The following is a 25,013-nucleotide window of genomic DNA, read 5'->3' as shown; positions in this document are numbered from 1 at the left end:
ATCATAACAGAGGGCTTACCTTGGACCTCCACCCCCTAAAATGATAAGAAAACAAAACGACTTGATTCAGTGTGTAATTTTTCTTGTTTATTTTTCATTGTGTGAAAACATTGTTTCATGGTTTTATTGTATTGTATATGTTGAATATTTATTGGTTTTGGAGGGGGGTGGGGAGGGGCAGGAAGGGAAAGGGGGAAAAAAAAGAAAAAATTCCACTGTGTATATTTAATGAGAAAGGTTATATATATTTTGGTTGATATGGTTAAAAATAAAAAAAAGGTTGGGGAGGTGGATGAATGGTGTGCTCCTTCCACCACTTACAGGGGGATTTGGGTGATCCTGATCTCAGTGTAATTTTGCATGCACCTTCTCCACTTTGGGCATCTTGCATCAGTAGGGATTTCATGGTTTTCAAGCAAGTGAAAATTGTTAAATTGTGTTCAGCAGCAAAAGTGAACAAATTGCAGGAGGAACTCAGCAGGTGAAGTAGCATCTTTGGAGGCAAAGGGATAGGTGATCTCTCAATTTAGTATCTGCTGTCACTTTGTCTCCATATGTGCTGCTTCACTGCTGATTGTCCAGGAGTTTATATGTTTTCTCTAGATTCCAACATCCGGAGTTTCTCTTGTCCTGAATTGTTTACACATTTTTCTTTGAATTTTTTATGGCAAGGCTTGGAGTAGAACATCTTTGGCAGGAGTCTCATGTCAGGCATACAAATGATGTGGCTTCTTCAAAACCATCTCGGTGTAATTAGTGCCTTGGTGCTTGGGATGATGGCTTAGGAGAAGACACTGTCATTCTTTTTCTTATCCTTCCGATGGAATCGGAGGATTTTGTGGAGGCAGCATCTGTGATATCTTCCCGGTGATTTGTGGACTAAAATTATTACTGCCCAATAGATAATGAGATTTGTGCAAGATTTTGGCATATTAATCTTGAAATACTGATTCTCAAACTTCCACACTGATAGCCTTTGCTGAGAAATGAAGAGTGGTCCAATTTTTTCTGTTTTGTCACAGATCATATTGTCAGGGTTTGGTGTTGTCCAGAGAAGGTAGGCTGGTAAATGACTTGTGAATATGTGCGCTTTAGTATAAGAGTTGATAATGGCTTTGATTACATCCTCCAAATTTGTGGATGCACAAGTATCATCTTCATAGTGAAACTTATTTACTGAGGTTGGAGTCACTTTGGTTCTGGAGCAATTGTTTCCCAATTGTCCTGTAGATTAAATCCAGTCCAGTGTGAAACATTTTGGAGGTGAAGTTCAATATTATATTGAGAAAGGTTGAAAATATGATATGAACATTGTTGCAGCCTTCCTCGACACAGGCCTACATTTAGATTTAGCAATTGCCAACTAAATACCTGACTCAACACTACAGTGTGAATAGTTTTTTCAAGGTTCAAGTTCATAATTCCTTTTATTGTCATGTAATAATAGATAAAAATATACTAAAAATTATATACTTCAACGTTAATCTGCCATAAAAGCAAATAAAGAGTCACCATGAGCATTGCCTGGTGTGCCTAACAATAGGAGAAAGAGAAGCAAAAGAGAATCCCTTTAGAAACACTGAGTGTCTGGATTCACCTCTTTCACTCCTGCAACCAGACTGCATGGACTTCGATTAGTGTATTTTAATTTGGTTCCATTCTGGCACCCAACATCATAATCCTGTGTTATGAAATGGCTTGGAGTCTCTGGTCTGAGTGTCCAGAGCACTTTGTCAATCAGTCCTCAAATCATTCTTTTTCTTATCCTTCCGATGGAATCGGAGGATTTTGTGGAGGCAGCATCTGTGATATCTTCCCGGTGATTTGTGGACTAAAATTATTACTGCCCAATAGATATGAGATTTGTGCAAGATTTTGGCATATTAATCATGAAATACTGATTCTCAAACTTCCACACTGATAGCCTTTGCTGAGAAATGAAGAGTGGTCCAATTTTTTCTGTTTTGTCACAGATCATATTGTCAGGGTTTGGTGTTGTCCAGTGAAGGTAGGCTGGTAAATGACCTGTGAATATGTGCGCTTTAGTATATGCTCAGTGGCATCCAAATATAGCAGATTCTGATGTTAATCTGATGACACTATGACTTTAGAGCTCAGGGCTTCAGCTATTGCTCTTCCCCTTACTTAACCTTGCACTGTGTTTAGCAGCAGAAAGATCATGGTTTCCTCCTCTGCAGCATCATTTGAGGTTCATTAACTGTGGCTGATTTGAATGTGTTGGTTGTTGCCATGAATCTACAAGTGTATAATGCTTCCAAGACCTCCTTATGAGGTTGCTGGGTTTGGTGAACCAGATGCTAAAGAATATGGCTCCAAGGCTTGCCAAAACTAGACTCTCTCCAGCATTCCCCAAGAAATACACCATGATTAGAGGATAGTGTGTAGAGCAGAATGAACTGCTAAACAAAGTAGAAGGAAATAATGGGCTTGGCAGATGCTAATTGATCAGTCTTTTTTCCTGATATTTTCATTATATTCTGCATCAGGCACAAAGGTAACCCTCAAGCAATGGACATCCTTTCCCTGAAGCCAAAGACCAATCTGCTGGAGAAACTCAGTGAGTTGAGCAGCAACAGTGGGAGAAAAATAAGTCTTGATGAAGAGTTCTGACCTAAAATGTTGTCCATCCTTAGTCTCCCACTAATGTAGGTTGACCCACTGAGTTCCTCCAGCAGATTATTCTTTGGCTCCAGATTCCAATATCTGCAGTCTGTAATATATCCTCCTTTCCCCTGAAATGTCTCTGATCCCTGCAATGGGTGTCCTCTCCAAGTGCAGCCATTGGTATGTGAAATGAGACAGATGTATGAATAGGGCAATGGGTGAAAGGTCAGCTAAAAGGACAGGGTGTATGTTTATAAAGCGGCCGGCGGGGGCTGGAGCAGCCAATGGGGGAGAACGGGGGCTGGAGCAGCCAATGGGGGAGAACAGGGGCTGGAGCAGCCAATGGGAGAGAACAGGGGCTGGAGCGGTCGGCAGGTGAGTACGGCACTCGAGTCGGGTACCGGCATTGTTTCGGCCAGACCCCTTCCCCCCCCCCGCCGGCCGCCCCGGCCCCCGCTCTCCCCGCCGGCCGCCCCGGCCCCCGCTCTCCCCGCCGGCCGCCCCGGCCCCCGCTCTCCCCGCCGGCCGCCCCGGCCCCCGCTCTCCCCGCCGGCCGCCCCGGCCCCCGCTCTCCCCGCCGGCCGCCCCGGCCCCCGCTCTCCCCGCCGGCCGCCCCGGCCCCCGCTCTCCCCGCCGGCCGCCCCGGCCCCCGCTCTCCCCGCCGGCCGCCCCGGCCCCCGCTCTCCCCGCCGGCCGCCCCGGCCCCCGCTCTCCCCGCCGGCCGCCCCGGCCCCCGCTCTCCCCGCCGGCCGCCCCGGCCCCCGCTCTCCCCGCCGGCCGCCCCGGCCCCCGCTCTCCCCGCCGGCCGCCCCGGCCCCCGCTCTCCCCGCCGGCCGCCCCGGCCCCCGCTCTCCCCGCCGGCCGCCCCGGCCCCCGCTCTCCCCGCCGGCCGCCCCGGCCCCCGCTCTCCCCGCCGGCCGCCCCGGCCCCCGCTCTCCCCGCCGGCCGCCCCGGCCCCCGCTCTCCCCGCCGGCCGCCCCGGCCCCCGCTCTCCCCGCCGGCCGCCCCGGCCCCCGCTCTCCCCGCCGGCCGCCCCGGCCCCCGCGCTCCCCGCCGGCCGCCCCGGCCCCCGCTCTCCCCGCCGGCCGCCCCGGCCCCCGCGCTCCCCGCCGGCCGCCCCGGCCCCCGCTCTCCCCGCCGGCCGCCCCGGCCCCCGCTCTCCCCGCCGGCCGCCCCGGCCCCCGCGCTCCCCGCCGGCCGCCCCGGCCCCCGCGCTCCCCGCCGGCCGCCCCGGCCCCCGCGCTCCCCGCCGGCCGCCCCGGCCCCCGCGCTCCCCGCCGGCCGCCCCGGCCCCCGCGCTCCCCGCCGGCCGCCCCGGCCCCCGCGCTCCCCGCCGGCCGCCCCGGCCCCCGCGCTCCCCGCCGGCCGCCCCGGCCCCCGCGCTCCCCGCCGGCCGCCCCGGCCCCCGCGCTCCCCGCCGGCCGCCCCGGCCCCCGCGCTCCCCGCCGGCCGCCCCGGCCCCCGCGCTCCCCGCCGGCCGCCCCGGCCCCCGCGCTCCCCGCCGGCCGCCCCGGCCCCCGGGCTCCCCGCCGGCCGCCCCGGCCCCCGGGCTCACACACCTGCCGCTCTCTCCCTACAGACCCCACGCTGACAACCCAGCCCCCTTCTCCCCCACCGGTGGCTCTACCCCCGCAGTTTCCGCTCTGACAGCCCAGCCAGTTGCCCCTGCCCCAACGTCCTGCGCCGGGGAAAGGGGCACCTGGGAGAGGAGCTGTCAGGCACTCGCCAGCTGACTGTCATTCCAAATGCAGCGGCTTTTTGGAGGCTGCATTCAGATGGCTGGGGAGGCCACTGTGCCGTGGCGATTATCCCTCTCAGAGGAGTGTTTTAAAGTTAATCTTGCAAGCGCCTCCTGCACATTCACGTGGCCTCCCAACAGCCACATATTGCCAAAATATGCGGCTTTACAAGCGGGGCAATTGGCCACCTGAAAGTGCCTTATGGCTCTCATAATCATATTTGCCTCCATTAAATCACCTCTATTGCTCCAAAGAGAAAAGCCCGAGGTTGCTCAACCATTCCTCATAAAATATATTCTCCAACATTGTGGCAAATCTCCTCTGCATGATCTCTAAAGTATCTAAATACTTCCTATAATGAAGTGACCAGAGCTGAACACAATATTCTTGGTGTGGTATAACCAGAGTTTTATAGATCTGCAACATTACCTCACAGCTTTTGAAATCAATCCCTTGACTAATCAAGGCCAGTACATTATGGCTTTCTTACTGCTAAATATCCTGCCATTAACCACATACTCTGCCTTCAGTTTCAATCTTCTAAAATCTATTGCTTCACACCTTTCCCATTTGAATTCCATCTGCCACTCTCTGCCCAAATCTGCATCATGTTGATATCTCGTTGTAACCTTCTATAGCATCCACAACACCTCCAACCTTCATGTCATCTGCAAATGTACTGATCCATCCTTTCACTTCTTCATCCTTCATTAATAACACAGAGCAGTGCCCCCAGAACAAATCCCTGCAGAATGTCACTAGTCACCATCCAGCCAGAATATGCTCTGTCTATTACAACACTCTACCTTCCATGTGCAAGCCAATTCCAAATCCACACTAACAGGGTTCCATGGATCCCATGCCTCATGACTTTCAGGATGAGCCTACCATGGAGATCCTTGTCAAATGAAGCTTCCAGCATTCTATATAACCTCCATTATATGTCTATCTCCTTTCAAGTAGTAAAGAGTGAGAGCACACAGTGTGCATGGTATAATTATGATGCCACCAAAGGTGTGATAAAGCATATTTAGCATATGTAAATTATATACGGAATAAAAGTTGAGAAAAATGAGGTTGAGTGAGACAGATAAATGCAGAAATGAAAATGCCAGGATTTATATTTTCAAATATGACATCTCAAATCTTCAAATTTTAATTTTTGTTGGTGATTTCAAAATGCTGTTTGTATCTTTGTTTTCTTTTCATCTCTCTCCCTCATGCTTCTTTAATTCTCTTCCTGTATTTAGTTTTCTTTTCTTGACAGAACATTGAATTAAGTATTCCCATTGATAGTTCCTGATTCAGACTCTCCAGGTTTCTATTCAGCAATTTGATTGGTTATGGAGATTTGCAGTAGCTTTTTCTGAACACTCACATCCAAGATGATTTTCAAAAGACATTCATTTAACTAGATCGATGTTCTTTTGAGAAGAGTGTTAGATTTGTTGGGTTCACAGAGAGACAAGTCTGGACACAAGGGCTTATAATCACATGTAACTTTTAAGACAATAGACAATAGACAATAGACAATAGGAGCTGGAGTAGGCCCTTCGGCCCATCGAGCCAGCACCGCCATTTTACAGATCATGGCTGATCACTACCATCAGTACCCCTTTCCAGCCTTATCCCCATAACCCTTAACTCCTTTGCCCACTAGAGTCTTATCTAACTTTCTTTTGAACATAATCAGCGAATCTGCCTCTACCACCCTCTGTGGCAGAGCATTCCACAGATTCACACTATTCTGGGTAAAAAAATGTTTTCTCATCTCCGTCCTAAAGGGCCTACCCTGTATTCTTAAACTATGCCCTCTCGTCCTCGTCTCCCCCATCATTGGGAACAAGTAATCCAACTTCACCCTGTCTATCCCCCTGATAATTTTGTATACCTCAATCATGTCCCCCCTCATCCTTCTAAACTCCATCGGATACAAGTCCAGTTTTTCTAGCCTTTCAGCATATGTCAACCCCGCCATCTCTGGAACTAACCTTGTAAATCTGCGCTGCACACCCTCTATAGCTAGTATGTCCTTCCTCAAAATTGGAGACCAGAACTGGACGCAATACTCCAGGTGGGGTCTCACCAGGGCCCTGTACAACTGCAGAAGGGCGTCTCTGTCCCTATACTCCAATCCCCTCTTTATGAAAGCCAACGTGCTATTAGCCTTCTTCACAGCTTTCTGAACCTGCATGCTAGTCTTCAGTGACCGGTGAACAAGTACTTCCAGATCCATTTGCTCCTCCCCACTCCCTAGCTTGTCTCCATTTAAATAATACTCAGCTTTCCTATTATTGCCCCCAAAATGGATAACATTATTAATACAACAATTTTTAGAAGAGTGTGGGAAAATCATTACAGAAATAAAACATGCACATAATTTATAAAAGAGTATGTGAAAATGTTAAACAGTACACAATTACAGCAGTACACAGTCACTGCAGATATTCACACAGGGGTGAATAAGCAGGGGTTCTACACACTCTCCTGGACCTCAGAGCATCGGGAGGTAGCTCTAGTACACACTCTATGCAGGGGTGTACACGAACTCGCATATCCCTGATTGTCAGGAGGTATGACTCTACTGCAAGTATTAATCTATAGCAATTTGATCTACAGCAATACTACAGCTCAGCTTCAGTGCAGTGCACACCTTACCCACAATCTTTCCAAGCGACATCCACAGTAGTAACCTGGCATGGAGCAATATCTGGGGCTCAAACCACAAGGCAGGGAGTGTGAAATGTGCTCTGTGCTCGTGCTAAATACAGTGCTAATCTGTGTGTCTAGCCAATAGTGACGCTGAGTGATTTGAATTAGCCAATGGTAAGGTGTGCACAAATTAGTGGCCTGAGTCCAACCTTGAATGGCAGATGATATGACTTCTGAATAAGTTCCAGATGGGGAGGCCACGTGACCACCCGCAATACACACATTCCAGACAGGCAGGGAGGCCACATTTCCTCCACACACAATAGACAAATGGAATGTTTTCATATGCAAAACTTAAATTGCATATCTCATGAATGGCTTGCAATGATAGTTGGCCACTCAGATCAAAATACAAGTAACTAAGTTTTAGATGCAGGTAATCACATAAATAGTTAATATTAGCACTATCATTACCAGGATTAGATTAATGTATTCAGTTATTTTTCATTGAAGTTATCATTCTTTGAGATCAGATATGATTTTTAAAAGCTGAAAGGACAAGTTAGTATTCGTATGAAATAGCGTTGTAAGTTTCTTGGCAGGTGAAATGCATAGGGTATTCATTTTCACAGAGATAAATCAAACACCAGAATGTGTGGCAGGATTTGATTTTTTCTCAGTCAACAGATGTCCTGAGTTGTGGTATTTATAGGGAGGTTCTCTGCAATTATAAATTTCACATGCTGCAGTTTCCTGGAGCTTGATTGATTGGTTTAATAGGGAGAATAAGTATTCAGTGTCTTTTTTTTCTGGTGTTTTCCTTTCATATCCAGTAATAATGAGTGGGCTTCTCCTTTATTTTAAGATCCCTGAGAGACATAAACACTTCCCAAAAGGGTGTCTGAATGAGACAGGCTGAAATTTCAAGTTTCACCTGTTCTGGTTTAACTTTCTTGATTTATAGGTGTAAAAGTAAATGAGCTGTATATCACAGATGTCAGCAAAAATTCATTGATCATGTTATGTCTCATGTGACATGTCACTTATTGCCTGACAAGTCTATGGTACTTGAGTGTACATGATCACTATAGAGGTTGTTTTTTTTTCACCTTACTTCTCTTTACAAGTTTGTGCACAAATACAAAAAAAAGTCAATTGTTAATACTGCACAAAGAAATTAACACATCCAATGGGGAAAAAAAGCAGGTATGTGGAGCTGAATCCACAGCCAGATAGGCCATGATCTTATTAAATGGTATAAAAACACACCAAAATGCTGGAAGAACTCAGCCAGTCTATTCAGCATCTGTAGGAGACAATGATATATTGCCGACGTTTCAGGCCTGAGCCCTTCCTCACGAAATATGCAGAATAAACCAGAAGCAGGAAATCTCAGAAAATCCCAGATTTCAAACAATGGGGGAGGAATCCAGAGCAACAAAAGATGTTAATTGGATATGATAAGGGACGAGGTAAGAATTTATCATGCTTGTGCGAAAGGAGAAAGAATGAAGAGACAGAGATAAGGAAAGACTACGGGGGATGGAGGGGTGATTTAACGAAAACCAGAAAAGTCAATATTAATGTCATCTGCTTGAAGGGAGCCCAGTCGTAAAATGAGGTGTTCCCTAATTTACGGGTAGTCTCAGTCTTGCAGTGCATGAGACCATGGACAGACATGTCAGCAAGAGAATTGGATGGAGAATTGAAATGGGTGGCCACTGGGAGATCTACCCCATTGTAGCAGACAGAGCTGAGGTGCTCAACAAAGCGATCTCCCAGTCTGTGTCTAGTCTCTCTGATATAGAGGACACTACAGCAGGAGACCAGATGCAGTAGATGACCCATGCAGATTCCTAAGTGAAATGTTGCTTCACTTGGAATAAGTGTTTGGGGCCCCAGTGGTGAGGGAGAAGGTGTGGGCGCAAGTGGAAAATCTCATGTGGTCACAGGGTAATCCCAATAGGATGATTGATGGGGAGGGAAGAGTAGACAAGGGAGTCATGGAGGGAGTGGTCCCTGCGAAAGGTGTAGAGGGGAGGGAGGATTGGAACAGGCTCAAGGGGCCATATGCTCTACGGTTACTCCTATTTCTCATGTTCTTAAGGGAGATCCACTGACATAATTTTGTGGATCAGTGGATTTTTCTGAAGTATCTCACAGGATTCTAGAATTATATGAATATTTATTTGTTTAAATTTTCAGGATCCACCAAAGTTGTACGCGCCCATTGCTGCCGAGAAGAGAAAACCTGTCCGAGTACTGTCACTTTTTGATGGCATTGCAACAGGTAGTGTATACAGTGAAGTGCTAACATTGAGTTGACTACAAATGGTTGATTTTTTTTTAATTTTGATAAGTACTGACCTATTACTCCTGTTTGCACTCCAATTTGGCAAGAGATTTATAATTATGTAATCCCTAATCTCTCCTTCAAAAGTTTCAAGCATCTACATAAAATTAATCTGTAGTTGTTACAGTAGGTATAGATGTTTTACCTATTTGGCTGCTTAAACAGATAAATTCAACGATATTCTAATTCACTTGCTGAACTTGTAGTTGCATCAATTCTCAAGTGCAGTAATTATTGAACTTGGGAAGTTATCAGATAAAATTAAATTGGAAAGCCTATTGAATCAGAAATGAATCACAGAGGGTAGCCAAGAGAAGAATTGCAGCTGTTCTTACATCAGTATTTGTTAATTTTGTCCACAATACCTTTGAATTGAACTAGCATGTGATGCAATGAATTCCTCATCAAACCAACTCATAACTGCCCCAACTTGAAAACAAAATTCCATTGAAAACACATCTTTCTTAGTGGATGTTGGCTTTCCTCACATTCTCACTGCTTGGAGAGATAAAAAATTGGATGGGCAGACCTTTCTCAGTGTAGTCTTGGACAGCACATTTGGGGTAGCAGTTAGCATAATGCCTTTACAATGCCAGCAATCGGGACTGGACCTGGGTTCAAATCTGCATTGTCTGTAAGGAGTTTGTACATTCTCCTGATGTCTATGTGGATTTTCTCTGGGGGTTCCAGTTTCTTCCCACTGTCGAAATGTCCAGGGTTTAGGTTTGTGGGGTGTAAAATGGGCGGCACAGACACGTTGGGCTGAATTGGCCTGTTATAGTTAATATGGAATGGGTTAATAAAATTATGATAAAATATATGTTAAAAAAGTATAGATTGTGGGCGTTTAGTTTAGGTCGCACTTCACAAACAGACATCTCAGTTACATTTCCTCATTTGGAATGCAAACACCTGTGCAGATGGAGCCTTCATGCCTGCCATTGACTTTACAGAAACCATGAAGAATGCCTGTGGAGACTTCACAAGTAGGTGTTAATTGGACTAATGTTGTAGAATTGAAATGGACTATTGTCTTTAAAAGAATAGCATGTTTGAACAGATGTCCAGGCTCAGAAACTGATTCATCTTTTATTGTTAAACTGGTGCTAGCAATCTAAATTTCTGGTTGAAGTCTGCTGTTCGAGGAGGGGTCATGTGTTTTTGCAAACAGAGAGAGAAAAAAACATGCCTTTCTTTGGAGAGAGAGAGTCAGTTTACTGCAGCAGTTGGTGTTGAAGACTGCAAGTGTTGTAGATCTGCTGCAAGACTCCATTTAAAGGCTGGTTTTGAGTTCCAAGATCAGACTATTCTAAGCTCAATTACAAGAGGCTGTGGCTGCTTATTGTGTTTTTCCTAGAATAGGGGAAAAAGAAGAACTCTTTGTGGTAACCTGGAAGAAGAGGTTATCTTTTGGAAAAACCCATAAGGGGCAAGTTTCTTCGTCAAGACACTGAAGTGGAGATCAGTTTGCATGTGTCCAATGAACAATGAATATCTCAAAGACCTTCTTGACTGGTAACAATTTAAGTTAAAGCACCAGAGCCTGGTGAAGATCATAAATGTTAAATTCTGTGCACAGGATGGAAAATTGCCTGATACCAGTGAACTTTGAGAAGTGAAAAAATGAATGAGTGAACAATGAAACAAAGAACTTCCTGAACACACACACACATTACATAGACGTGTGCTTAGAATTAGAAGGGGGTTAAGTTAGGTTCATAGTAATAAGTCAAATATTGATATTATTATTATGTTTGAAGAAAATTAAAAACATTTTTGTTTAAGTAACCATTGTCTTGGTGAATTTCTGTTGCTACTGGTTTTTGGAATCCTCTGACCTCGTAACACAGTGGCATGTCTAATTTAAAACAAGTTCATTGGCTTCACTATTCTGTAATTATTTTATTTAAATTAATAACTTCATATAATGGGCCATAATCTTGTATGTATGAAATCAATGGAAAATGTAAATAGTTGAACTTACCCTTGCAAGTATGCTTTCCTTTAAATTTTGTTGAACTGGTCAGCAAACATTATCAGAACAAGGAAAACTGGACATCTGAGACTTGGGTCAACAGGTTTGGTGATTGCGCATCTCCTTAACCAATGAGGTTGGTGGTTTATGAAATTAACAGTCCAAGGATAAAAAGGAAAATGTAAATTGGTGTGAATGTATTGCTTGAAATAAGAATAGAGCATGCATTAAAGAAAAGGAAAGTTAATTAATAACTGAAGGAATAAGAATTATCACTTGTCACATTTAATATAGACTGAAATGGGTATGATATACTGTCACTCCACTGCAAACATATGATCTTTATGTCATCCAGTACATTTCAAAGGTGAGCAGAGGGAAAGATGACATTTCAATGAAGCTTATATTAGAACAATATACGTTAGAATTTGATTTAATTAGTTATGTACCATTGGTCCTAATTGGAAGTTGTAGCTTTTGCGCATAAACTACTTTGAATACCATTATCAGAATTATTTTGTCAGCCATTTAGGGAACCAAAATAATAGATTTAGACATGCATACAGCATGGTAACAGGGCATTTTGGCCCATGAGTCTGTGCTGCCCAATTTACATCCAATTAACCTACACCCCCGATACATTTTGAATGGTGAGAGGAAACCGGAGCCCCTGGGGTAAACACACAGACATGGGAGAATGTACAGACAACATGGGATTTGAACTCCAGTCCCGATCACTAGTGCTGCAAAGGTATGAGGCTAACCGCTATACCAACAGTGCTGACTTTTTTTTTTCTAATTTCCTCTTATTCTCATTATTTGCTCAAATCCAGAACAATACTCTCAACTGAGAAAAAGACAAACCAAAGTGCTAATTAATTTTGTCATTTTCATAAAAGTTGAATGTTCATTGGCCAGGAATCATTTTCCAATTAAAGAAGCACAATAAACTACAGACACTGGAGTCTTGAGGGTACAGTGAGAAGCCAAAAAGAATAATATCCCGGATGATTGGGAGAAATTCAGAGTTCTGCAGAGCTGGACAAAAAGATTAATTAGGAAAGGTAAAAGGGATTATGAGAGGAAGCTGGCAGGGAACATAAAAAATGACTGTAAAAGCTTTTATAGATACATTAAGAGAAAGAGATTAGTTAAGAGAAATGTTGCGGACAGAAACATGTGAGTTGATCATGGGGAACGAGGGTATGGCAGACTGACTATTTTAGTTCTTTCTTCACCAAAGAAGACATAACTAATCTCCAGGAAATTATTGAGGATCAGGGATCTATTGTGACGGAGGGACTAAAGGAAATAATTGTAAGTCAAGAAGTTGTATTAGTTGAATTGCAGGGATTAAAGGCGGATAAATCCCCGGTGTCACATTTGTGGCCTGAAATGTGACACCCGGGGCTAGATAGTCTGCATCCGAGAGTGCTGAAGGAAGTAACCCATGAAATAGTGGATGCATTGATGATAATGTTTCAAACCTCTTTGGATACTGCATTAGTTCCTGAGAATTGGAGGGTGTTCAACGTAACACCACTCTTTAAGAAGGGAGGGAGAGAGAAATTGGGAAACTACAGACCAGTTAGCCTGACATTGGTAGTAGGGAAGGTGCTAAAATCGGTTATTAAAGATCCAATTGCAGTACATTTGGAAAGTAGTGGTATCATCGCACAGAGTCAGCATAATTTTGTGAAGGGGAAATCATGTCTGACGAATCTAATAGAGTTTTTTTTTGAGGATGTAACCAGTAGAATGGGTAGGGGAGAACCAGTGGATGTAATATATCTGGACTTTAGTAAGGGATTTGATAAGGTTCTGCACAGAAGACTAGCGTATAAACTTAAAGAGCATAGTATAGGAGGTATGGTATTAAGGTGTATAGAGAATTGGTTGAGGGACAGGAAGCAAAGAGTAGGAATAAATGGGTTATTTTCAGAATGGCAGCCAGTGACTAGTGGGGTACCGCAGGGCTCAGTGCTGGGGCCGCAGTTGTTTATGATATACATCAACGACTTAGATGTGGGAATAGATAGCAGTATCTCGAAATTTTCAGATGATATGAAGTTGGGTGGCAGGGTTAGCTGTGTGGAGGATGCTAGGAGAGTGCAGGATGATTTGGACAAGTTAGTTGAGTGGGCCAGGACATGGCAGATGCAGCATAATGTGGATAAATACAAGGTTATCCACTTTGGAGGTAAGAACAGGAAAGAGGATTATTATTTAAATGGTATCCGTTTAGAAAAAGGGGAGATGCAGCGAGACTTAGGTGTTGCTGTGCATCAGTCGTTGAAAGTGGACGTACAGGTGCAGCAGGCGGTGAGGAGGGTGAATGGTATGTTGGCGTTCATAGCAAGAGGATTTGAGTACAGGAGTAGGGAGATCCTGCTGCAGCTGTACAGGGCCTTGGTGAGACCACACCTGGAGTACTGCATGCAGTTTTGGTCACCTTATCTGAGGAAGGATATCCTTGCCTTGGAGGGGGTGCAGAGAAGGTTCACTAGGCTGATACCGGGGATGGAGGGACTCACATATGAAGAAAGGTTGGATATACTAGGCTTGTATTCTCTGGAATTTAGAGAAATGAGGGAAGATCTTATAGAAACATAAAATTCTTAAGGGTTTAGACAGACTAGACTCAGGAAGGTTTCCATTGTTGGGAAAATCCAGAACCAGGGGCCATAGTTTAAGGATAAGGGGAATTTTTTTAGGACTGAGATGCGGAAAACATTCTTCTCTCAGAGAGTGGTAAATGTGTGGAATTCTTTGCCACAGGAAGTAGTTGAGACTGGTTCCCTGTCAATATTTAAGTGTAGGTTAAATTTGACCCTTGTGACCAAGGGGATTAGGGGGTATGGGGTGAAGGCAGGAACCGGGTACTGATTAGCCATGATCATAATGAATGGCGGTGTAGGCTTGAATGGCCAAATGGCAGTATTTTCTATGTTTCTAATGGATCAGACAGCATCTATGATCATTCATCATTTCCGGTTGAGTCGGGTAATTATGACCAAAGTGGCAAGAGGAGATATCAAGTATATAAAGAGGGGGAAAATGAGGAGTCAAAAGGGGAAGGGTTGTGGAGGGACCAAAAGGTGATCGGGTGCTGCCCAATAAAAAAAAGTCCAAGAGGTGAAGATACAGGTACAAGAAGAGACCATTGGGGGAGGTGGGAGTGGGTGGGGTAGTGATGTAAAATAGAAAAGTGAGAATGGAAGCAGGTAAAGAAGAGATGGAAACTTTGGAAGCAGATGGAGGGGGAGATATTTCAAAGAATATTGTATCTTCTAATTTTAGGTAACCCAGTACCTGTTTCCACCATGATGATCTCTCCTCTCATAATGTTATATATGTCCATCAGGTCTCCCCTAAGTCTGTGTCGCTCCAGAGAAAACAATCCAAGTTTATCCAATCTCTCCTCATAACTCATATTCTACAATTCTGGTGAAATTCTTCTGTACCCTTTCCAAAGCTTCCACATCCTTCCTGTGATTTAGCCACTTGAATACTCTAATGGCCTCGAACAGAGATTTTATCCAGCTGTAATATGATTTCCCAGCATGGATATGATCCATGATGGAAAGCCTGCTGTACATCTTCTTTACTATCCTGTTTGTGTTGCCACCTTCAGGGAACCATGAACTTGCACTACAAGATCCCACCATATATTGATGTTCCAAGGGCTCCTACCATTGAATGTTATTGTCAGAATCAGAATCTATTGTCATGAACATGTTCAAAATTCATTGTCTTGCAGTAGCATTCACAGGTGCAAAATTGCTATAAACTACATATTTCAAAATAAATACAAAGAAGTGAAAGTGAGAACTGTGGTTCATCGTCCATTCAGAAATGTTGTATTGTGCACCAATAGGTTAATTATTATCTTCCATAAAAATTATAGAAATGGCATCTATTTGTAAAGTGGAATTTAAAAATTATTGTGTTCAAAAGCTAGCTCAATAAACTGTCTCTCTCTGGCTATTCATCCCATCGGATGAAGATTGTTTCTTTCAGTCAGTTTGCTCCAGCATCCTGGAGTGGCTGTACAGGTTAATCCCTGACAGGTCCTGCTTCCCACATACTTGGCAAGGAGACCTAGAAGGGCAGCAGGGGAAGAAGCTCTGTAGTGGTGCTTCCTATGTCTTTCCTCTGTTGCCTCTATAAGCTTGTTCTCAGCAGTGTCCACATCTTTTCGGATAGCGTCCCTCCACGTTAATGAGGCAATGTCAGCTTTCCTGAGGCCCCAGTGAAGAACATCCTAATTGTTTGCCTCTTCATTTTTGGGTACTACTGGACAGTTGACTTTACAGGATGTCCTTGGGCAGTCTTCCATAAGGCATTCTGACAACATGTCCTGCCCAGCGCAGTTGGGCTGACATCACTAAGGTTGAAACTGCTGGCATTCTGGCTCAAGAAAGGATCTCGATATTGGAGACCTTGTCTCACCAGGTGACCTTCATCCGAGAATGTAGGTGACACTACTGCAGATTGTCAAGCTGACGTAAGTGACTCTGATATGGGCACCACATCTCCCATCCATATAACAAGGCCGATATGACAACGACCCTATACACCTTACACTTGGTGGCCAACCTGATGTCTGTGACCAACCCCGATCTTTCAGCTGACCAAAGGCAAAGCAGGCCTTTCTAGTTCTTGACTCAATCTCTACATCTAGAAAAGCTGGGGATGTTATTGTGCTGCCCCAGGTAGCAAAGCCTGTTGGCAGCATTGAGACGAGTGTCATCAATGAAGACAGTTGGTTCTTTGTAGCTTAAGCCAGTTGGTATAAAACTTTTGCCCTTTTCAGGCTGATTGTCAATCCCTAGCTCATGGCAGCACTGGCAAAGTGAGTGGTGATCTCCTGTAAGTCTTCGAGAGAGTGGGCAACCATCATCAGCAAACTGGAGCTCATGCGCCACAATGACCCTGACTTCCTTTTTACTCTCAGTCTTATGAGGTTGAGGAGCCCGCCATCAGACTTTGTTTGTAGAAAGACCCCTAATTTCAGGTCTGATGTGACATCCTTAAGAACAGCAGCGAAGAATAGTCCAAACAGAGCAGGAGCCAAAACACAGCCCTGTTTTATGCCGTTGCTGATAGGAAATGAGTCTGACAAATCACCACACATATTGATGCGCCCTTCCGTACCTTCATGATGTTGGTTTGTGGGGGGGCAACCAAATTTTGGTAAGACCTTCCAAGGGCATGTCTATCATCAATGACAAATGCTTTGGTTTGATCAACAAATGTGACATAGAGACTTCTCTGCTGCTCAACACATTTCTCTTAGAGCTGCCTCAGTGAGAAGATCATATCCACTGTACTACGGCCTGTTCAAAAAGGACACTGGCTTTCTGGAAGGATGTTGTCATTGATGTTGGACACCAAACATCTAAAGATGATCTTCACAAGGCATTTTCCTGCAACTGACAGAAAAGAGATGCCACAATAATTGTTGCAATCTCTCTGGTCTCCCTTGTTCTTGTAGATGGTCATGATTGATGTGTCTTTGAAGTCTTGTGGTAGTTCTGTAGCTCCCCTCAACTTTGTGAACTGTTGGTGCAGACATGATGTCATTGTGTTACTACCTACTGGTAGATCTTGGCTGCAATACTGGTGCTTTGTTGGGTTTAGCTGTTTGATGGCTTTGTTGAGCTCGTGAAGAGTAGGGGGAGCATCTAGCCCCAACAATATGGGTTCGAGCAAGATGCTCCCCTACTCTTGAAAATGTAAATATTTGAGAGAAAGTGTCATGATGCAAGTGAAACAATATTTTTGTAAAAATATGAGCACTCTTATCCATGTCCACGCATCAGTTTTCCTGTACAAAATAGAAAATTTCCCAAACAAATTTTCAATTAAAAAAAGTCAAGCATAATACAGGTGCTCCTCTACTTATGATGGGCTTACATTCCAACAAACCCATCGCAAGGGGAAAAAAATTGTAAGTCGAGAAAGATTAGGCCTGGTTTTGGTGGCACTGCTGTCAATTGATAGCAAGTGTTAAATTGTACGGGTGCTCACCATTAACGTACACAGCTGAAAGCACACTGCAGAATGTATAAAGCATTGAACACACTGTGTCTCGACACATGTTGATGGTTTAACAGGTGTAGTTTTCATTCATGTGATTGCTACAAAGACTGCGTGTGAAGTTGAGTAGATACTGCAGCTCACTGCCAATGCTCAGCATTGCGAGAGAGTATCGTACTGCATATAGCATGCACGGTAACAGATCAAAATTCAAAATACGGATTCTACCAAACACATATCACTTTTGTACCATCAAAACTTTGGAAAAAATGTAAGTTGAACCATCGTAAGTAGAGGAGCATCTGTAATCAATACAATGGAAGAAAGTTTACAACATTTTGAAAGTCCGTGCCAGAATTCTTCCATGTGGTCCCAGTCACCAAACCTCAGAGGAACTGTAATGTGGTCAGAGCTGTCAAATAATCATAAGTAATGTGCCTATCCTAATCACATGATAAATTACTCTGAGTGAGCATGTGTATGTGCATGCTACAAACCTTAGCAGTCATTTTCCTCCCAGTGCATAGCCAGCTCTGCCCAATTCATGCAGATCTGGTCATTGGTTGCAGCTTGGAAACAAAAGGTGGGGGGGGGGGGGGTGGGCGACGGAAGATTATTATAACAGTGCAAGCAACAGTGCAGTGATATGTTGCACTTGGACCATTCTGCGTTGTGAATGTTTAGTCCTACCCAACCTCGAAAGCTTTAAAAATTTTGAAAGTTTACTAGAATAGAGTTTAGTCTGGACACTTGCAAACTCATTTGCCGAAGTCCTCTTTATCTCCCACACTGTAAAACTATCAAAAATATTCCATCATTGTTTAGCAGTGTAATCAAAATAATTTGCAATATATTTTACTCACGATTAATCGCAATTATAACTAACTTGAATAGTTTGGCCTTGAATGGAGTGTAACATAGATCACAAGGTGTAGGACGATTGACCCATTGAGTCTGCTCCCCTATTCTAATTGTGAGCTGATCCGCCTCCTACTCCTGGCCTTCTCCCTGTAATCCTTGATGTCCTGTCTAATTAAATATTTGCCAATCTCTGCCTTAACCATACCAAATAGCCTCGCTTCCACAGCCACCTGTGGCAACATTCCACAGACTCATGACAAAAAAATCTTTCCGCATCTCTGTTTTAAAATTGACGTCCTTTTATCCTGCAGTTGTGCCCTCTTGTCCATACTAGACTTCCCTACCAAGCGAAACAACCTTGCCACATCTACTCTGTCCAGGCCTTTCAGCATTCGAAATGTCTCTGAAGTTTACCCTCATCCTTCTTTTTTTTTCGAAACTTTATTTATTAATTTTAACATATGAAGAAAGTAAGTAATTCACGTACAGAAAAAATACAAAATAAAGTAATACAAGTACAAAGTAACATAGTTAATACAATACCATTCTCGGCAATCCCTAACAACTAAAAACTAAGACTAAAAAAAAAACTATTTTTAACCCCTAAACCCCCCCCTCCCCACCCCCACGGTAAAGAGTGAAGAATTAATACTATTAGTATAATTTTAAAAATTAAAAATATATTTCTTAAAAAAAAGATCGATATATATTAAAAAAAAACAAAAAAAATATTAATTGAGTATTAATTATTAATCCAAAAAAAATTTATTATATAAAAATATATATGAAAAAACAAAAACAAAAAGAACTTAAATGAAAAAAAAACAATAAAAAAACTTAAAAAAAGAAAGAAAAAAAGAAAACATATATAGAAAAAATATATAATAAAAAAAGTTTTTTAAAGAAAAAAAATGATAAATTCAAACTTATTTAAATTGTATATAATCAATAAATGGGGTCGACTTTAACTCATAAAAAGACATCTTATCTTGTATAGAAAAAGATATTCTTTCCATAACCAAACAAAACTTCATCTCTGAATACCACCTATCTAAAGACAATACATTTCTATTCTTCCAAGTAATCGCTATACATTTCTTGGCCACTGCCAGCGCTAAGTAAATAAAAGAGATCTGGTAATTATCTAATTCTAAATCAATCAATGGTTGCATATTCCTTAATAAAAATATATCAGGGTCTAATACAATATGAAGATTATATAGATTATTAAATACAGATTGAATACCTTTCCAAAATTGTTGTAACCGATCACACAACCAAACAGCATGTAAAAAAGTACCAGAAACCTGATCACAACGAAAACAAAGATCTGACTTACTAAAACCAAATTTTTTTAAATTTTTCGGGTGTTAAATATAATTGATGTATAAAACTATAATTAATCATCGCCAATCTAGCATTAATCAATTTTCGAACACTATTACGGCAGATTTCAGACCAATCTTCAGTTATTGTTAAACTTAAATCTTTTTCCCATTTCATTTTATCTTTATCCCAATCTATTTTACTTTCACTTTCCAACAAAATACGATACAAACCTGATATATAACCCTTTTTTGGAAATGAGAGCACTTATTTCTCAAAATCAGTTTCAGACAGTAAATTCATTTGACGACCGCATACCTGTTTTACCAAAGATCTTAACTGATAATACACAAATATAGAATAACCACTTATATCAAATCTCTTTTGCAATTCTACAAAAGAACAAAAATGACCTTCTAAAAAACAGTCAGAGAAATTATGTATTCCTTTCTCCTCCCATTGTTTCAAAATAGTATTAGATACCGTGAAAGGAACAAGTTGATTATTATATAATGGTAATCTTCCCAACCACTTATCTTTCAATCCCATTTTATGTAATTTACTTGTCCATAAATTCATTAAATGTTTCAATATTGGTACATCATAAGTTCGTAACAAATTTTTATTCCATCGAAATAAAAATTCATTCAAAAATTTTTCAGAAATAACTCCAATTCTATCTGTGCCCAACTAGGCGTATCTTGTGTGGCCATTAATGCGCTAAGAAATCTAAATTGAGCTGCTTCATAATAAAATTGAAAGTTAGGTAGCCGTAACCCTCCAAATTGAAAATCCCACATCAATTTTTTCAACGCCACCCTAGGAAATTTTCCTTTCCACAAAAAAATCCCTAATTACTTTATATAAATCCTTAAAAAATCTTTTTTGTAAACAACAAGGAATTGATTGAAATAAATATTGTATACGAGGAAAAATATTCATTTTTATATTATTAATTCTTCCTAATAAACCCAAAGGTAAATCTTTCCATTTAACTAAATCTGCCTTAATCTTCTTCATTAAAGGAAGATAATTAAGTGAATATAAATTTTGGTAGTTAGTATTAACATTAATTCTCAAATATTTAATTTGTTTCGTCCACTTCAAATTTGTAATATTTCTAAACATTGAATAATCATCTTTACTAATTGATAAAATTTCACTTTTAGTCCAATTAACCTTATAACCAGATAATTGACCATAAATCTCTAAAGAATCTTGAAGTGCTGGCAGAGAAACATCAGGATCCACCAAATACAGCAAAACATCATCCGCAAATAAATTTATTTTATAATCTTCATTCAAGACTCTTATACCTTTAATACTATTATTCTGACGTATTAATTGTGCTAGAGGTTCAATAACTAAAGCAACCCTCATCCTTCTGTACTCCTACGAGTACAGTCCAAGAACCAATAAATGTTCATCATTTGCTGGCGTGGCCAAACTCGCTTAACATGAGAGCCACGTACGATAAACTTCAAATGTGTGAGAGCCGCAAGATATGAAAAAAATTATACACCTTTTTACATGGCACATTTTGTAACAAAAATTTAATATAAATATTAAGAAATAAATCTATATATTTGTTTATGTATGTAGTTTTTAAGTTGCTAATTTGTGTTAGTTTCAATAATAAAAAAAGTACACATGCCCCATTTAGGGTGATGGGAGCTTGGATGGGCAGGGAGTTGGGCCTGGGTGAGAGTCTGCGGTCAGAGCATTGGAAGCTCAGATGGGCAGGTGTCTGGGGCCTAGGTGAAACCCAGGTCATGGCATTGGGAGCTCAGAAGGGCAGGCACTGAGGTCTAGGCAAGAGTCTGTGGTCAGGGTGTCAGGAGCTCAGATGGGAGGGTAACCAGGGCTTCGGGAGCTTGGATGGATGGGTGGACAAGACTAGTCCACCCTCAGGAGGGTGGACAGCCAATGCCAAAAATAAGGGGGCCGAATTTTACATGCGATATATACGGCATACATACCAAATATTTTCCGTCGTGAACCACGCCCACTAAAACTACCATTGTGAGCACCAGCTCATCAACATATTTTCGCGAGCTGTACATACATGTCAAAGAGCTACATGTGGCTCATGAGCCGCGGTTTGGCCACCTCTGTCATATGCCAACCCATTCATTCCTGATATTATTCTGGTAAATCGTTTCTGAACCCTCTCCAATGCCAGCATGTCTTTTCTCAAATAAGGTGCCCAAAACTATACACAGTTTTTCAAATGAGGTCTCACCAGTGTCCCATAGAGCCGTAACATTACATCCCTGCTCTTATATACTGTTCTTCTAAAAATTAATGCAAACGTGCCTTCTTCACTACCTACCCAAGTCCCTTTGCACCTGCAAATTTTGCATTTTATCCCCGTCGAAATAATAGTCTGCCTGTCTATTTCTTCTACCAAAATGTTCACCGTACACGTTCCAACATTGTATTTCATCTGCCACCTCATTGTCCATTCTTCTAATTTATCCAAGTCTCTCTTCAGCTTTTTTTGTATCCTCAGCACCACCCACCCTACCACCTATTTTCATATCATTTGTAAATTTAGCCACAATGCCATATGTTCAATAATCCAAATCAATTATATACAATGTAAGAAGAAATGGTTCCAAACCCAACTTCTGCAGAACACCAGTGGAAACCAGTAGCCAACCATAATAGGATCTCTTTATTCCCACACTCTATTTCCTGCCTATTGGCCAATGTTCTACCCATTCTAGTACCTTCTTTTAATTCCATGGGCTTTAATCTTGGTTAGCAGCCCTATGTGTGGCACCTTATCGAAGGCCTTTTTGAAAGTCCATATACACAATCCCTAAAACAGTGGAGTAGCATTCGCAATCCTCCAGTCCATTGGAACCATACCAGACTTTATTGATTCCTGGAAGATCATTACTAATGCCTTGACAATCTCTATAGCTACCCTCTTCAGAGCCTGAGAGTGCATTCCATCCAGGCCAGGAGACTTATCTACCCTAAGACCATTTAGCTTCCCAAGATCCTACTCTCTTGTGATCTTGCCTGCACTCACTTCTCTTCCCAGAGACACTTGACACTTTTGGCTTCCTTTTATGCCCTCTCTTTTGTTTTTACTTTGCCTTTAACTTCCCTCGACAGCCTCAAGTGTCTCATTTTTCCATTCACAATTTTTGTTCTTTTTGCAGTGTATCTGTCCTGCACTTTCCTCATTTCGCACATAAACTCCAGTCATGGCTGATCTGCTATTTTCCCCATTAGTTTGTTTTACCAATTGACTTTGTCATGCGATGGTCATTTCCTTTACTCCATTGAAATACTGACACATCGGACTTTAGCCTCTTAAAATTTCAAAGTGAACTCGATCATATTGTGATCACTGCCTTCCAAGGGTTCCTTTACTTTAAGCTTCCTAATCATCTCTGGTTCATGGCACAGGACCCAATCCAAAACAGTTGATCCCCTGGTGGACTCATCAGCAAGTTGCTCCAAAAAGCCACCCTGTAGGCATTCCACAAACTCTCTCTCCTGAGATCCTGTACCGACCTGACTTTCCCAATCTAGTTTCATGTTAAAATCGCCCATGATTATTGTAACATTGTCCTTTTGACACGCCTTTACTATTTCAGTTGTATTTTTAGACCACATCCCAGCTGCTGTCTGGAGGCTGTATATAATGTTACTGCAACTCTCAGGGCTTGAATATAAAGAGCAATCACCTGAACGTAATTTATATTTGTTGAAATAAGGAAATTGGAGAATGATTTGAGGTTTGCATGAGTTTAGAAAGATCAGATTTAAAAGTGATTTACTTCCACTTTTGGGCAAGGGGACAATGTATTTAAGTAAAAATCAGGGCATTCATTTGTAGTTAGGAAATGGTTCATCACATAAAGTTTGGAAATGCGGAATTCTCTACCACATAAAGCAACAGATAGACACTCAATCAATCAAAACCTGCCTGAATGGCTTAGAATTTAACATGGATTCAGGCAGGGTGAATAGAAATATGGAACAGATTAATCATCATCTCAGTAATCTCTTGTTCAAGTCATGGCCTCAAAGACAATTGTTGAGCCATTCCTCAAAATGACTTGTTTAAGATTCGAGGGTCAAACCAACAGTGTTCTGACCTAGAATATTATTCTTTATATTCACGGAGCCAGACAGACACTATTTAACGTAATATGACTTATTGTTGCTTGGAACTAATCAGTTTTACTTTTCTGGTTTTATATTGGGCTATTCATTGCATGTAACTTTGTTCCTACTCATATTAAAGGTGTTTCTATTGGCAAAATTTGAGGACTATTCCACCCAACAAGATAGGATTCAAAATAGTCCCACCAGTTACTTTTTTTGTTCAAGAAATACAGGTGCAAAATAGTTAAAATTCTCCACTGAGGATTTGGTGGTAACCTTTAGAGCTGCCGAAGAACTATTTCAGGAAATTGTTATAAGGTAAAGGTTCCGTAATTGTCATGTAATACTACATTTAGAATGTAAAATACATGAAATTCTTTAACTTTGTCTACCATAAGGAAGACAGATAGTTGCCACTTTGTCACGCACCCATCAGAAATAAGGCCCCAGCGAGGGACAAACTCACAACCCCTGGTTTACAAGACCAGTGCTCTAACCACTGAGTTAGGAGAAGGCCACTCCGATATAAAACCTATGACCCAAGGACCTCGCTGCCACATCCCAGCTTGCTTGGCCATGGCACACGAACCATGGGTGTAAAAGGTGGGGCCAGTACTGCGCACACTGCACTCCACCTAAAAGCTCCTTTGCGCAGGCCCGAGGACATGTTCACGTCCTCCCCCTCCAATATATCATGTTCAAAATGCTTTAAAATATCTACAAACCTGGACTATTAGTGTTTGTGTGAATGGAACTCATTTTTTAAAGAAAATGTGCATGTATGTATTGAATATTTATAAGAATTGGCACAAAACAATATGCTAGGAGCAATTCCCAAGAATGCAAAGGTAAAAACACTGCTCTTGTTTTTAGAAACCCAGGTAATTATAGCAATTTACAGCCAAAGACCCCAAAGAATGCAGAGCCATATATAATTTTTAAAAAAAACAGACACCCAACAATCCCTTTCTTGAACATCATAGTAATCCATCCTCCATCAGAAGCAGCATATTACATTACCAATATTTAGTGCAAATGATGTAGCCCTAAACGGTTACATTTCTCCAGTTGTGCAATGTTAGTGGTGCATGTCCACATCTGCTTCAATCCATCAAGCTTTCATGGTGGTCTTAATGAGGTGGCATTGATTCTTCTGATGATAGCTTTATCTGTGACATGATTAATAGTTTGGAATATACCATCGCCCCACTGCCTTCTATCACATCTGGCATTGGTTTGTTTTGGTGGTTACATGTCTTTAGCATCTTTGAGTAGCCATGTGCTCATCATCTGGCCATCTTTTTTTCAGTTC

General features: G+C 42.1%; 1 protein-coding gene across 21 annotated transcripts in view; it reads left to right on the top strand.

Moving 5' to 3' along the window:
- dnmt3ab (DNA (cytosine-5-)-methyltransferase 3 alpha b) overlaps positions 1-25,013 on the top strand; it is a 569,168-nt gene that overhangs the window by 462,231 nt on the left and 81,924 nt on the right. For all 21 annotated transcript variants that reach the window (XR_011340476.1, XM_069886523.1, XM_069886520.1 and 18 more), the window contains one exon: positions 9,222-9,306. Coding sequence is in view for 20 of the 21 variants with exons in the window: in XM_069886523.1 (XP_069742624.1) it covers positions 9,222-9,306 (85 nt within the window). In the remaining variant the exon portion in view is untranslated. The remainder of the gene's footprint in view (positions 1-9,221; positions 9,307-25,013) is intronic.

Source organism: Narcine bancroftii, chromosome 6, assembly GCF_036971445.1.
Source record: "Narcine bancroftii isolate sNarBan1 chromosome 6, sNarBan1.hap1, whole genome shotgun sequence".
Classification (NCBI taxonomy): Eukaryota; Metazoa; Chordata; class Chondrichthyes; order Torpediniformes; family Narcinidae; genus Narcine; species Narcine bancroftii.
The sequence above is the reverse complement of the archived record's forward strand: the minus strand, read 5'-3'. Positions and strand labels throughout refer to the sequence as shown.